The sequence below is a fragment of the Helicoverpa zea genome, chromosome 11 (assembly GCF_022581195.2).
Source record: "Helicoverpa zea isolate HzStark_Cry1AcR chromosome 11, ilHelZeax1.1, whole genome shotgun sequence".
NCBI lineage: Eukaryota > Metazoa > Arthropoda > Insecta > Lepidoptera > Noctuidae > Helicoverpa > Helicoverpa zea.
In genome coordinates, this window is record NC_061462.1 from 11,113,920 (window position 1) to 11,127,516 (window position 13,597).

General features: G+C 40.5%; 2 protein-coding genes across 3 annotated transcripts; one reads left to right on the forward strand and one right to left on the reverse strand.

Moving 5' to 3' along the window:
* The first annotated feature begins 970 nt into the window (after positions 1–970).
* LOC124634248 (xylulose kinase) lies at positions 971–7,732 on the forward strand. 2 transcript variants are annotated; one of them, XM_047169710.1, is made up of 11 exons: positions 971–1,103; positions 1,630–1,712; positions 1,947–2,097; positions 2,438–2,611; positions 2,930–3,163; positions 3,476–3,632; positions 4,750–5,010; positions 5,452–5,625; positions 5,978–6,075; positions 6,175–6,259; positions 6,493–7,732. In XM_047169710.1, exons 1-11 carry the CDS (start codon positions 1,050–1,052, stop codon positions 6,606–6,608), a joined length of 1,587 nt encoding a protein of 528 aa, XP_047025666.1. In that variant the 5' UTR covers positions 971–1,049; the 3' UTR covers positions 6,609–7,732. The 2 variants fall into 2 exon arrangements, with proteins under 2 accessions (XP_047025666.1, XP_047025667.1); XM_047169711.1 differs by having other exon boundaries at positions 1,021–1,103; positions 6,147–6,259.
* Positions 7,733–7,812: 80 nt separating this feature from the next.
* LOC124634244 (splicing factor 3A subunit 1) lies at positions 7,813–12,999 on the reverse strand. Its single transcript, XM_047169702.1, has 8 exons — positions 12,746–12,999; positions 11,954–12,118; positions 10,532–11,649; positions 10,250–10,441; positions 9,766–10,036; positions 9,207–9,346; positions 8,493–8,648; positions 7,813–8,071 (listed from the first exon to the last, which is right to left on the reverse strand). Exons 1-8 carry the CDS (start codon positions 12,861–12,863, stop codon positions 7,970–7,972), a joined length of 2,262 nt encoding a protein of 753 aa, XP_047025658.1. The 5' UTR covers positions 12,864–12,999; the 3' UTR covers positions 7,813–7,969.
* Positions 13,000–13,597: the final 598 nt, after the last annotated feature.

Genomic DNA, 13,597 nt, shown 5'->3' on the forward strand with positions numbered 1-13,597 from the left:
TGTAACCTATTTATTTGTACTGTACTTTCTTCACCGTGAGTACATGATTTCAGCAAGGAACATAGAACTTACTATTTTAATAATTCCATTTGAATTGAAAAATAATTTAGTAGGTAAAGGCTCTACCTTGTAGGTACAACAAGTATATTTCAAAAAGTAAACCAACCCATAATATAACTACTTACTGGTCAGGTAATTAAAAAATATACATAAGCTAATATTATTATAGGCGCTTTGTTCAATTAAGCATGTGTACCTACCCACGTTGGTCATTAGTGTGAGGCTATATAGGTCACTGAACCCGTTCCACCTACCTGTGAGGTAAGCCTCCGCGCTATGATTCATACCCACCATGTTAGGTACCTAAAAAGGCTAACAATGCGATCTAACTGTTTTATTGTGTGTCGATCTGCTTCGCTGGTTTTCTAGTAGCTATTCGAGATTGGTTGGCAGAGTTTATCAACGGAGAGATATTAATATTATACAGAACGTATTAGGTATATTAATGTATTTTTTGCAGCAGGTATAAAAGTTTTGTAAAGTTTCATTCGAAATTGATCAAAATAAAAAATATATCTGAGTGTGATAGAGAAGTTACTTATCTAACCCAGTTACCCACCTAGTTCTAAGAAAAATCCTGTTAATGTCTGTGATTTTCATTGCGAAATGAAACATTTGTACCTTTAATTTGCATGAATTGTCATTAGAGCAGCATAAACTGAAATAGCAATAAATGAAAATAATGCCAATTTGAAATGATGAATTTCTAAGCGAAGATTACCTATAGAAACAGTGTCGATTGCGTAAATTATATTTTCTTCAATATAAGATAATAGCAACCTTGCTGGGGATTCTTTATCAAATTGTACCAAACATTCGCTACGGCGATTAATTTGTGTGCTGAGACTAATAAAATACTATAACGATATCGTGAAATCGCGTTGGAATTTTACAAAACGGCATTCAGTCACGAAAGCAAAGTCGATATCGCGTTCCTGAACGAAACAAAGAGCTGTGTCACTGCCCGCCCGTGCTGTCAAAATATAAAAATGACTGAGGATTCAAGAAAAACTTTTTTGGGCTTTGATTTTAGTACTCAAAGGGTATGTAAAATATATTTTTTTTATCTTAATACAACTTGCGTTTCATGTTTAAATTTTTTTCATGTTCTCTATTTTACATATCTCTCTTTCACCAGCAGTTGTATAGCCAATGAGTTAGTTAATTAATTCAATATAATTGATAAACAACTTGATAAGGTTTAATTAATCACGTTGCGTTATTTCGGCACTTTTTTATAATCCAAGAAAAGTAAATAATGTTGTTGAACGGTTAAGATTTGTGTTAGTGTTTTAATAAGTACATAGAAATAGCATTAAATATATTTAGTACAAAATTGCCGATAGGTATATTTTAATAGAAATAACGGGGTGTAAAACTGTTTTACTTACATTTTTTTAGACTTGTTGCTTTATAAATAAAAAGAGTACTTATATAAAAATATTTACTGATAATCATTAGGTAGTGTATTAATATTTTTTTAACTTAATTATGCATTTGTTTTAATTTATTTTTTCAAGGTCATCCTTAGATAATTTGAAAGTAAATAACATTAAACTTCTTTTCCAGCTAAAAGCCATAGTAATTGGTGAGGACTTTAGTGTGCTACATGAAGCAGATGTCGAATTTGATGTGGACCTGCCAGAGTTCAGGTATTTTATTCCTGTTTATTTTCTTTCATACTTTAATGAAACTGCATAACATAGCCATTTAATTTAGAATATTTTTTATGCTCACATGCATAAAGCTCTACATAGGTCCTGGTCTGGCTCTGGTCACCACCACCATTTCTTCACTATTTTCTTCAGTAGTCTTTTCTTTTAACATTTGTAACATACTGATTTTGTCAAACTCTTAAATAAATCCTGTAATATTATGAACCATAGGACGGCGGGCGGGGTGGTGCGCGGCACGGACCGTGGAGAGGTGATAGCTCCACCACTATTATGGGTGAAAGCACTGGATATGGTCATGGACCGCCTCGTTGTGGCTGGAGTTGATTTTTCTACTATTGAAGCAGTTTCTGGTGCTGGACAGGTAAATAGTTTTTTTTTTTAAATTGAAGTATTTAATATTGGTTTTATCAAAATAATATATTTATCAAAATACCTTCTATCCAATTAGCTAAAATTCATAACTATCTGTGCCAGATTAACTATATTGCAACAAGCATGCAAGCTTCTAGGGTTCTAAAAAATGCCACCGATCAGACTTTTCATTGTGGCTGTTAAACTTGTCATTAGCAAGAAAAAAAATATGTTTTGAGAATTAAGGGTCCTGGCAGTAATTTTTCTATGGGCCCTGCACAAATTTGCTTGGGGCACACTTGTTTAATCAGGCACTTATATATAGGTATGTCTCATCATTTGTTTTACAGCAACATGGCTCAGTATGGTGGTCTAAAGATGCAGAAGCAAAGCTTGGCAAGCTATCAGCCGATGAGTTCTTGCACACACAGCTGGCAACTGCATTTGTATGCGATTCTCCTGTCTGGATGGATTCTAGTACCACTGCAGACTGTAAGGCTTTAGAAGAAGCTATAGGCGCTGAGGTATGTTTGGTCTTCAGTATGAAGAAATAAAACAAATATTTTGATACTTTTAATCCTATATTATAGCCACAGATCTTTATCATGCATGTATAAGACTTTACCTAAAAGTTTCTTTTTGATTGACTATTAAAAGAAGAAGTTTATAATTCAACCGCATTTTATTTTTGGTAGGTCATCTTTGTAGCACTCTCAACGTCAATTAATTTTTTGACAATTCGAACCACTGCTCTATACTTCCTAGGTCACAAACCAAGTCCATAACAAGTAAAATAATTGACATTTATTTAATCCTATTAACTATACTCCCTTTCTTCCCAGGAACTATCAAAGATCACAGGGTCTCGAGCATACGAGCGCTTCACGGGTCCCCAAATCCGCAAGATATTCCACAAACGTCCCCGAGTCTACCAGGCTACTGCCAGGATCTCACTAGTTTCCTCCTTCGCCTGCTCCCTGCTGGCAGGGAAGATAGCACCCATTGATCTCTCTGATGGATCTGGCATGAATTTACTGGATATTACCAGTATGAAGTGGGATGAGAAATGTTTACAGGTAAGATTAGTGATTGATGTTCATTTAATCGCATGTTCTTTTTTATTATATTTTTTTAGGTAGCATCTCTTGTGCTGCAAAAACTCCTTAGATTTTGTAAAACGTTGTTCAAATCAACGTCAAATATTAACTCTCATTTCGCCACCAACTTTAGTTTCTTAAAAGAGGAGGCTCAAAAATTGTACCTGAATAGAAACTAGGTACATTACAAAAATTGCATAATTAATGTATGTATGGTCTGATCTACACTGTAGACCACTCACATTCATCAACCAAAACGTAATTATATTCAGGAAATACATAATTTCCCAGGCATGTGGAGACGAATCTCTAGCAACTAAGCTGGGCACCCCAGTTCCCAGTGCTACAGTGGTGGGCCCCATCTCTTCCTACTTTGTGGGACGTTATGGATTCAAGCCAGAGTGTAAGGTTGTTGCCTTCACAGGGGATAATTGTTCTGCCCTTGCTGGTGAGTAGACTTTTAAATTATTTTGAGATTAAAATACTGTTTTAAATGAGCTTTCTATTAGGGTAGGTTACAGGCAAGGACCTAATAAAAATTGACTGGCAAAACAAAGTGATGACCAAGCTCTGATAAGGGGGATCGAAATCTATGCTGAGGAAAACATGAAAATGTTGTAAATCAAGAAAGTATGTAACTGTGGTGTATGATGTAATCTCAAAAATAAGATTAAGAACTCCTTTTTTAATTCAACTGAACATCACACTCATGTTTCGATAATATTATGATAATATGACTTCAAAGTCGTTATAATCGGCACTTGTCGACAACAAGTGATAAGACGCCAGTTATCTCTAACTATGATTTAATGTGTTTACTTATCCCGATTCATGTGATGTTTCTTATCTTGACAGAATGTTTACTTAAGTAGGTACTTCTATGTACTGAAGTTTATGCTGTACGTGAGAACAACTGGCATGTTTGCTGATTAAATCAGTTCTGTATGAGTTGAATTACGTGTAATGTTTCTCTGTCATACTGGTTAATATATGTCGATTAACACAAAGATAAAAGAAAAATACGTAAAAATAAAAAAATGTTTATTTCAAACAAAGTAAATGGAATAAAAATGTGCAAAAATTAGAACACCATATAAAAGTCAGTCATTACAACCAACTGAAATTCTCCCTTGAAAACTGACAGCTGTCAACTGATCAAAACATACGATACTCCTAACTTTATCTCTGCTTTACACATGATGTTGTAAATTATAAAAACGAAAAATGACTCCTGTGGTTACCACTGAATGGATTAGGTTATTTTTTTTACAATTCGCCATAGAATATCATAAAGTATATGCGATATGATTTAATGTGATTGTGAACGACACACCCGATATAGGTGAGGCGCACGTGCAGCGTGCGTGGAGTGGCGCTCGAATCGCGTTGAATTGACTAACTTCACTGAAGGGGGTTAAACAATGCGGGAGCCAAGGTGAGGGCGCGTGGCACGCACACCGCGGCAACACACGACGCTTACGCAGCGCGCTCACGTCGCCTAATGTGGGGGAGGACTTATATCCCTTTCTATCCATCGGATATTCATATGGAACGAAATTCCCCAGGTCTCCGACTGCGCTCCGGTTGGGTGGGTCTCTCACTAGGCACAAGCGACACGCTTCTCCTAGGTCTACCAGGTCCGCACGCGCCGGCCGCCGGGCACGTACTAGTGGGCCCCACGCCCGAAGCGCCTTATATGGCGCTGCTCTGCTTCGCAAACGGCTCGCTCACCAGGCAAAACCATAGAGACAGGTTGGCGGGACACAGCTGGGAGGCCTTCAATGAGCTCCTCAGAGCAACTGTTAGAGGAAATATGGGGTATTTAGGTGAGTAAATGATAGGTACGTACTTATTTATGAAATTGCTAGGTCTTTTGCAGCCAGAAACTGTAATTTCCCCCTGAAGATAGAACCTAAAGGTAGATGCAATAACGAGAAGATCTTGATATTTTCCATCTTAGCTACATAAAACTCGTTGTAGGGCCCTGTTGCCCTGTAGCAGTGGCAGAACCGTGCGCCTAGAGAGATAATGACATTGGTGATGTTGTTTATCAGGGATCTCCCAAAAATTAGTGACTCTGGCTCCAGTGACCACTTGTTCTGACCAGTTTTAAGATGGTCTCTTGCGAAAATTGGCTTCACTAGTAGTCTCCCCCGAAGGTCTGCGTCAATTTTAGTTCACTTAACGTCATTGTCAGCTGCGGGATAAATAGTTATTTTTCATTTAGAGACTAGAATTCTTATGTTCCTCGTATTTATGTCTATCAGGTATCTACTACGACACAGCGGAGATAGTGCCTCGCGCAGCGGCCGGGCGCTGGATGTGGGACGCAGCAGGCAGGGCGGCGGCTCGCGCGGCGCCGCAGTTCGAGGCTCGCGCTCTGCTGGAGGGGCAGGCGCTCGCCCGCCGGGCACATGCAGAGGACATGGGCTTCACGCTCGGTAACTCTTTCGAACAATCCCGCAGGCTGTGGCCACTAGGGTTTGCTGGCTTTCTTTGAAGAGCTCATGGAATAACGCACGCCGCCGACACGGGCATGGTTGTCTGCTAAGAAACAAAAGGACGATGAGCCACCCGAATTCACCGCCCACAGACCCACGCCTAAGGCGGCCGGGATTCGTCTCTCGACACCCGGCGCCCGTGGTGTCTTCCACGTCCACCGCAGCGGCCGGGCTGAGAGTTGCGAACTCACAATCGAAAATAAATATACCGTTATCTGAGAGTTCTCTCATATCCTTTTCTCATAAAACATCTGTAATCTAACAAGAAATAATATATTTTACTGTATTACAGACAAATCATCTCGTGTGATAGCGACGGGCGGCGCGTCAGTCAACAAGGAGCTGCTGCAGATATTCTCCGACGTCTTCAATACTCCTGTATACGTACAGGTAAATATATCAATAAAAAAGGTCCATCTATCCATATCTATCTATATATCCAGTCTATTCCAAAATGTTAGTACTCAAATGGACATCGTCTGTATTCAGGATCAGCACGCGAACGCAGCGTTGTTGGGAGCGGCGATACGCGCCGCCGCAGTGTGGAGCGCTGACACTGGCGTCACATTGCCCGGTAACTATATAACCATGATATAACCTCAATGTTCTTATGTGATTTGTATTGACAATAATAAATTCTGTTTAACAAGAGTTCGTTGACCATAGAGACAAAGTTCTAGACTCTACATATAACATACTCTACATATACATGTATGTAGATGAATAAATAAATAAGAAAACGGTAACAATTAAGCCCGAACATCATTAGAAATATTCTTAAACCCCTTCTTCACTTCTATTCCCCAGGTTCAGAACTAAAGGTGTCCCCAGTAGCGACTCCATACCCTGATCACGACAAGATCTACACTCCAATGTTAGCTCGCTACAGAGAAGTCATCGAAACCATTCCTAAACTCGGATAAACTCAGTCAAATATACTCTAATAATGCTCTTGTCAAACTTAATGGCGGCTCAGAACTTGCGCAAAAGTCGCTGCGCAGAAAAACATTTTTATGTATATTTAAGGCGCATTTAAACGGGCTACATTTTTGTGCAATTTGTGGCTGTAAAGTCGCCATAAAATTGCCTGGTGGTGATCATTGCAAAAATATTTTAATGAATTACTTACCTGGGCTCGAAAGTTAGTTCTAAGCCGCCATTAAATTTGGGGGATACTAACTACATATCACTGTAAGCTAAGCATTGTTAAATCTTGGTGCTAATCAGTGCCTCTTCTCTGCATTTGTTGCAGCTTTTAGCTAAATCTATATTTATAGAAGTCAGGAGAACTTTGTTATATTTATTTAAGTGTGAGAGAGATTGAGCTATACACGGTGTATAGCACTCTCCCTTTTTGACACTGGGAATCGTAACTTTTATCAATGTAAGCGACTGTCATTAAGAATTATGGCAGTAAGTCTTAAAAACACGAGTCTTCTACGGTACCAATTAATTATCAATTATGTCTACTAATTGTTGCTACGTTAACAACAAATAGCTAGTCTATAGAAGCTCATTAACTTCCTTAATAATATGGGAACCATAGCCAACTTTTTATACTGACATTTTATATTGATATTTTAACATTCCTGTTAGTGCATTTAAATATTAAGCTTAAATCGAGCACAGTCAGCTTTTAATAGTTCTCACATTCTTTGATAAGTGTTAACATTCCATTTTATTCATTTATTGAATGGTTTATTGTTGAATATTGTTATCGTATCATTCAGAATCTGACATCATGTGATCATAGATTTAAGCGGTATAATATATTTATGAAGACATTTTATTTACAATTTTACTTGACAATCTCAAGGTGCTTTGATGTGCAATATCCAGTTTTTATACATTCCATCAACAATGGTTATTTTTATACCTACGTAAATGCATAATTCCATTTTTCGATTTTAGAAATCATGTTTTATTGAAAGGGAAATATGTGTAATAATCATAACACGCTTATGATAACTGTTCTCGATGCTTTTTGTTATAATATTGTCATTTTTGTTATTTTTTATACATTTTTATAATAAATGTTTGCTATAAATGTATTCGTTTTAACCGCCCATATTATTCCCAGCCCATTGATTTTCGTTTTCACCAAAGCAATAAAATAAAAGGCCAATATTATATTCTAGGTATTTATTTCATTAATTAGCTTACAATTCACTATAATAATCAAGAAGAATGTCAGACACCTACAATAATATCGTAATAAGCAGCCGTTTTTTCACACACGATATAAATTGATGTAATATATATGGGAAGATGTTGGTTCGTGCATCTACTTCTTGCGTCCACCGCGCTCCTTGACCTGCAGGTGTATGACGGCGCCGGGAGGCACGTTGTAGTATGCCAATGTGTTCGTGTCTTTGAAGAACAGGCCCTGTAACATAGAATGAGTAGATTAGTAGAAAGTTTTACTGTTGTGGCACATGACAAATGCATTTTGGTTTGGAGATGCTGTTTAACTCTAGAAGATTCATTTCATACATTAATTTTATTGGCCAGTCATACGTAATTAATTGAAAAAAAATGCTGCGTTTCGGTATGGATGGTATAGAACTATAGACCATGCCGATCAAAGCCACCACATACCCTACCCATACTGTAGTGATATTTTTCATGGCGAGCAAGCTATAATTGGCCGTGAAATATTATATATCCCTTCTCAATAATTAGCCTTGCCTTTAATACATGTAAATATTTCGAGAACCAGCCCCAGGGATAAGGCTTATCAAACAAAACTGTGCCTCAGAGACCATATAATATCAATATATCAATATACGACAATATAGACTTGTTACCTCGTAGTGCAGCTTCTGCTTGGCAGTGGGCATGTTGGTGGAGCGCTGCAGCAGGTTCTTGAGCTCGGCCACGGAGCTGGACAGCGCCACGCTCAGCGCCAGCGCCCGGCCGTCCAGCCGCCACTCCGCGCGCTCGGGGAGCGACGGCAGCGCCACCTGGGAGATGACGATACAATGACATAGACTTCTCCAAGTGCACGCCACTGAGATCGGTTTTCAGCTTCTCGCATCCAGCTCCTGCCAGCGCAAGTCATCACTCCACCGTGCCTGAGGACGTCCTACACTACGTTTGCCGAGGCGTGGTCTCCACTCTAGAACTCGTTTAGCCCAGCAGTTATCGGTTCTTCGGCTAATATGGCCAGCCCACTGCCACTTCAGCTTGCTGATTCGGTGGGCTATGTCGATGACCTTGGCTCGTTTTTAACGTTCACTAAAATTGGAATCTATTTAGAATTTTTATTGGACATTGGTTCCGATTTTAAAATTATTATTATTTATAATTTAAAAGGGCTTACAATAATTAAACAAGTAAATTTGCCTACTGTTCACAACCAATCAGGCCATTAAAGTGTTATTCATACAGACTTTGATATTCTACATATAAAGCCTTTTCGCTCAGTTATTCTTAACCAATAGTCAAAGACATTGGTGAGATTCCAAACGGCAAGTAATTCTAGTCCAACACGACCCGAGCACATTTCAGAGGTACATTACCTGTAGCGGCACGGGTCCGGGATGCCTGGCGAGCCAAGAGTGCTCGGGCTCGAGCGCGTCCTCGGTGCGGGCTCGCTTGGCGGCCGGGCCTTCCTCCTCCTCCACCACGCCGAACGGGAACCCGCCCGCTGCTACTGCGCCTGGAAAGAGCAGTCAGCATATTATGAGCATTGTAGGCATAGAACTGAAGTGATTTTGTTATGGATTACGGTCAGAAAGAGGTCGCCGAACTGAAAAAACAAGGGCGCAAAAGTCACAAAGTCACTTATGCCTTCTTTTTTTACTTGCACATAAAGGAACAAATATATATAGAAACAATATTTCAAGTAATGATTTTAAGAATAGATGATCAATCAAAATATATATACAGAAAATTACAATTCGCATATGTATTTTGACAGTTCGTTGAACATGACGCTACAGTACTGCTATCTCACGTGCACCGTTAGGGTTTCCGAAAAACTTTATTACAAAATGCGTTGCGTAGTTATGAAGATGTAAGAATACATAGGAACTGATAGAGGCAAACCACTGTCTTACACTATGTATTTATACTGACCTACAGCACCAACAGCGCCGACCGCGGTAACAGCACCAACCGGGGTCGGTATCAACGGCGGGCGCGGAGCCATCGGCGGCAGCACCATCAGCGACGGCAGCGGTTGCAGCAGCACCGGCTGCGGGGCGGGCGGAGCGGGGGCGGCGGGGGGCGGAGGACGCGGGGGCGGTGCCGGCACCAGGCGGGGCGGGGCTGCGCGAGTCACGCCCGATGGACCCACTGGTTTAGGACCGATCTTCTCTTTCTCTTCGTCGGGAAGGAGGCCTTTAACCTGAGTGGTATATTGATTGTAGAAATGGTATTGCTATTGCCTAATATCGAGTAATTATTTAAGGTGATGATATTTCTGGTTGTCCTTGTTGCATCATGTAGAGTCGACGATTTGTAGCCACAGTAAAAAAAAAATACAATGTGTCTAACAATAGGTCATATTAAAACTTAATAAAGTGAAAATGCAGAAATAATAACAAAAAAAATTGTGAACCTTGTGTATCTGCTGAATCTGGTCTTCAAGCGTGATGTGCGCACGCGCAGCCCTGGTGGCAGCCTCCACGCTGGAGGTGTGACCGTCCCACGTCACGCGGTCATCGCGGCGACGCTCCTCCTCACCAATCTTCTTACCGATGGCGGTTTCCTCGTCACCCACACCGAAAATATCCGTACGACGTTCTGCGAGCTGAAATGTTTATACATTAGTCAAAACATGACGTAAATTCCTATACGGAAATTCGAAATGATTGTTATAGATAGAGAAGTTTCAACGCACCTGTTTAAGTGAAGCCTCGATAGCAGCCCCAGGAGCGAGTGCTTCGTCCCGATCAGTGCGCTCTGCGGCGGCGCGGTCACGCTGCTCCAACCAGCGCGGGTCCAACAATCCAATGCGCACGTGATCCGCTACCTTGTTCGCAGGAATCTTCTCTCCAGTGATAGGAGACACCAGCCATTCCTCTGAAGCTGGAGTTGGTTGTGGTCGCGCACGTTTGGGATCGTACTTCTTAACGACGACGCGGTCTGCACGCGGTGGCAGAGGTGCCTCGTCACCCGGTGCTCGTGGCCCAGACTCCGGAGGACCTTCATCATCAGATGATGAGCTGTCTTCCTCCATGTCTTGCACGCGGTTGTCGTCAGGACGCTGTTGTTGCTGCGTGCGGTCCTCCATCTCAGCTAGCCCGTCATCAGACTCCGATTCTGACTCGGATTCCAACTGCATCTCTGTATCGTCATCCTCATTGCCATGTGTGATATCCTCGCCTCTCTCTTGTGCGAGCACTCGCGCTCCTACTTCAAGAGGAGTGGTAGGAGGTGGGAACTCTCCAGGCTCTCCTGCTGGGTAATCTACAGTTTCGACGACGACGAAGTCATGCCAATCAATAGATGCGTACGCTAAACGTTCCTTCTCTATCTTGGCCTCATCAGCGGCCTTGCGTCGCGCCTGGTGAGAATGCCAGGCGGCTCTGCTGCGAGCTTGCTCTAACACCCCACTGCGAACTTCAGCTGCGAGCTTGGAAACCAATTCCTTTGGAGGCAACAGAACCTTTGTATACTGCTCTAACAAACGCGTGAAGTATTGGAACAGCGAGTGCTGGGGACGAAGGAAATCAAACTGGTGGTTTCTCTCCTCCTTCTTCATCAAATCTGTGAGGAACTGGCGTCCATTTCTAGCGACGAATTGAGCAGTAAGTTTGACAATGTCAAGCTCTAGAGCTGAGATAGAGGGTGGGTCTGCAATGAACTCGAAATCTGGTGGGGGGTCGCGTGGTGGCGGCGGCTCAGTCGGTGCGGCAGCTTTCAGTAGTTCCTGTTGACGGGCAGCTGTAGCTGGTGCTAGACCAGGCCTCTGGATTGCTGGAACTCCTATGAGGGCTGGAGCACCTGGGTCTGGTCCTAATTATGGGACAATTTAACAATTAAATACCAACAGATGAAAAATGAAAAGTAGCTAGACTGACATGAGTTCAGAATTATTATGGTGAGCTAAAGTATTAACAATGACGGTTTCTACAGATTACCTACATTGGGCTGCATGAGACATTTAGCCAGCCTTTTAATATAAAAAAAATACAATTTGTCTCTCATGGATTATAGAAATTTTACCATTTACTTTGATGAATTTAACTATTGAACTGTATCCAATCATACATCATAGTATGTGCAATACACTTATGTTATTTAATAGTTTTAAACTCACCCTTTCCCTCCCTGATCTCCTTGACCTTATGTTGGTAGTAAGCATGGTACGGGTCTCCAGAGTTGAGGAAGTTGAACTTTGGATTCCCGAGCTCATTCTGTCGGATACGGGCTTCAAACTCTGGTCCATTACGAGCTACGAAGCTTGCGGTCTTGTCAACAATATCTAGAGGGAGTGGTTAAGGAAATTGCCATGGAATGATAAATATATATTTCAAAAAACAAGAAATATAAGGTTACCTATTTAATAAGGATGATATGATTTCATCATCATGTGTATCAGTAGGACCTTCTTCAGACTGTTGAATTCTGCAAAATGTTTTGTGTGACAAGTGACTGAAAGAAAATTAACATTATTAACTATGATGTTATGTATGTTAACTGGTGAGTGTTGTGTTTATTGAAATAAATTGATAACTGTATTCCACTAATACCTTTCTGTTTCGTAGCATTGTTGCATAACAAGCAATAATTATAAACAACTAGCTTTAAACAGCTTAATTTGTAGTATGAAGGTAATTTATTAGCAGTATTGAACCCAATACTCAACTCTTGAGTAAATAACTGTTAGAAACTAATAAATACTTGAAATAATGTTTTAAAAATGAATATCTGTCATACCTACTAAAACATAATCACAGTATAAGCTTTTAAGTAAGGATTGATGTACCAGTTGTCAGCTCATCTTATGTTGTAGATTTTGAGGTTATGTTGGTAAACTCATTGCACAAAACATCCCTATTCTTCATCATACACACAGTATAATGTGTAAATGAATTATTTAAAAGGATACTCCTCACTTCTGGTGGAGGATAAATAATGCCAATGACTGGCGGAGGGGGAGCTTGGGGCTCCTCAGGCGGGGGCTCCATGGGCATTCCCGGCGGGGGCAACACGTCGATCGAAGGCATAGTTGATATCTCAACACTATTCTATTCTATCAACTTTGAGCTTGAACTTTTAATTACTTAGAGAACCATTATAAAAATCTCAACATAATAATGACGCCAAGCACGAATTGCGAAATGATTTTTTTGACAAAATGTCAAATGGCAAAATGTCACGTCAACGACAATACAGATTAAAAAGGTTTTGGGGCAGATAGCTAATGCATTTTAGACAACGCATTTTATGCAGCACGGATTTTAGAAGGAAGGATCAAGGATTTGCTATCCATGAGATATCAGATTTTAGAAAATATAAACTACATTGTACCACCAAACGCACTCTTTATTACTAGATAAAAACACAATTTAATAAGCTATAATGTATCTTGAATGATCCTCGCTAGCTAACAAAGTTCCATTGTACCAATGTATACCGGTGAAACTCGCCATGGTTCGAAAACTGATGTCGAAGCACATGGTTAGGGTCATGACCATGAGATACGTGATCAACCATAACAGTAGAGCAAACGCCATCATCCATATAGTGGTCTGAGAGGTCCATTCTCTACGAGCCTCAGTCGGCTCGTAGTCTATCAGCCCTAGTTCTTCAGAGTATTCGTTATTAGGCTGGAATTTAAAGTTTTTACTTAGAAAACCAGTTGTATGTAAAACCAATGGTATTTCATTTCTATCATTATACCACTGCGTGTCCATTTGTGGTGGACACACAGCCTGTATAGCATTGTCTTTCGTATTAT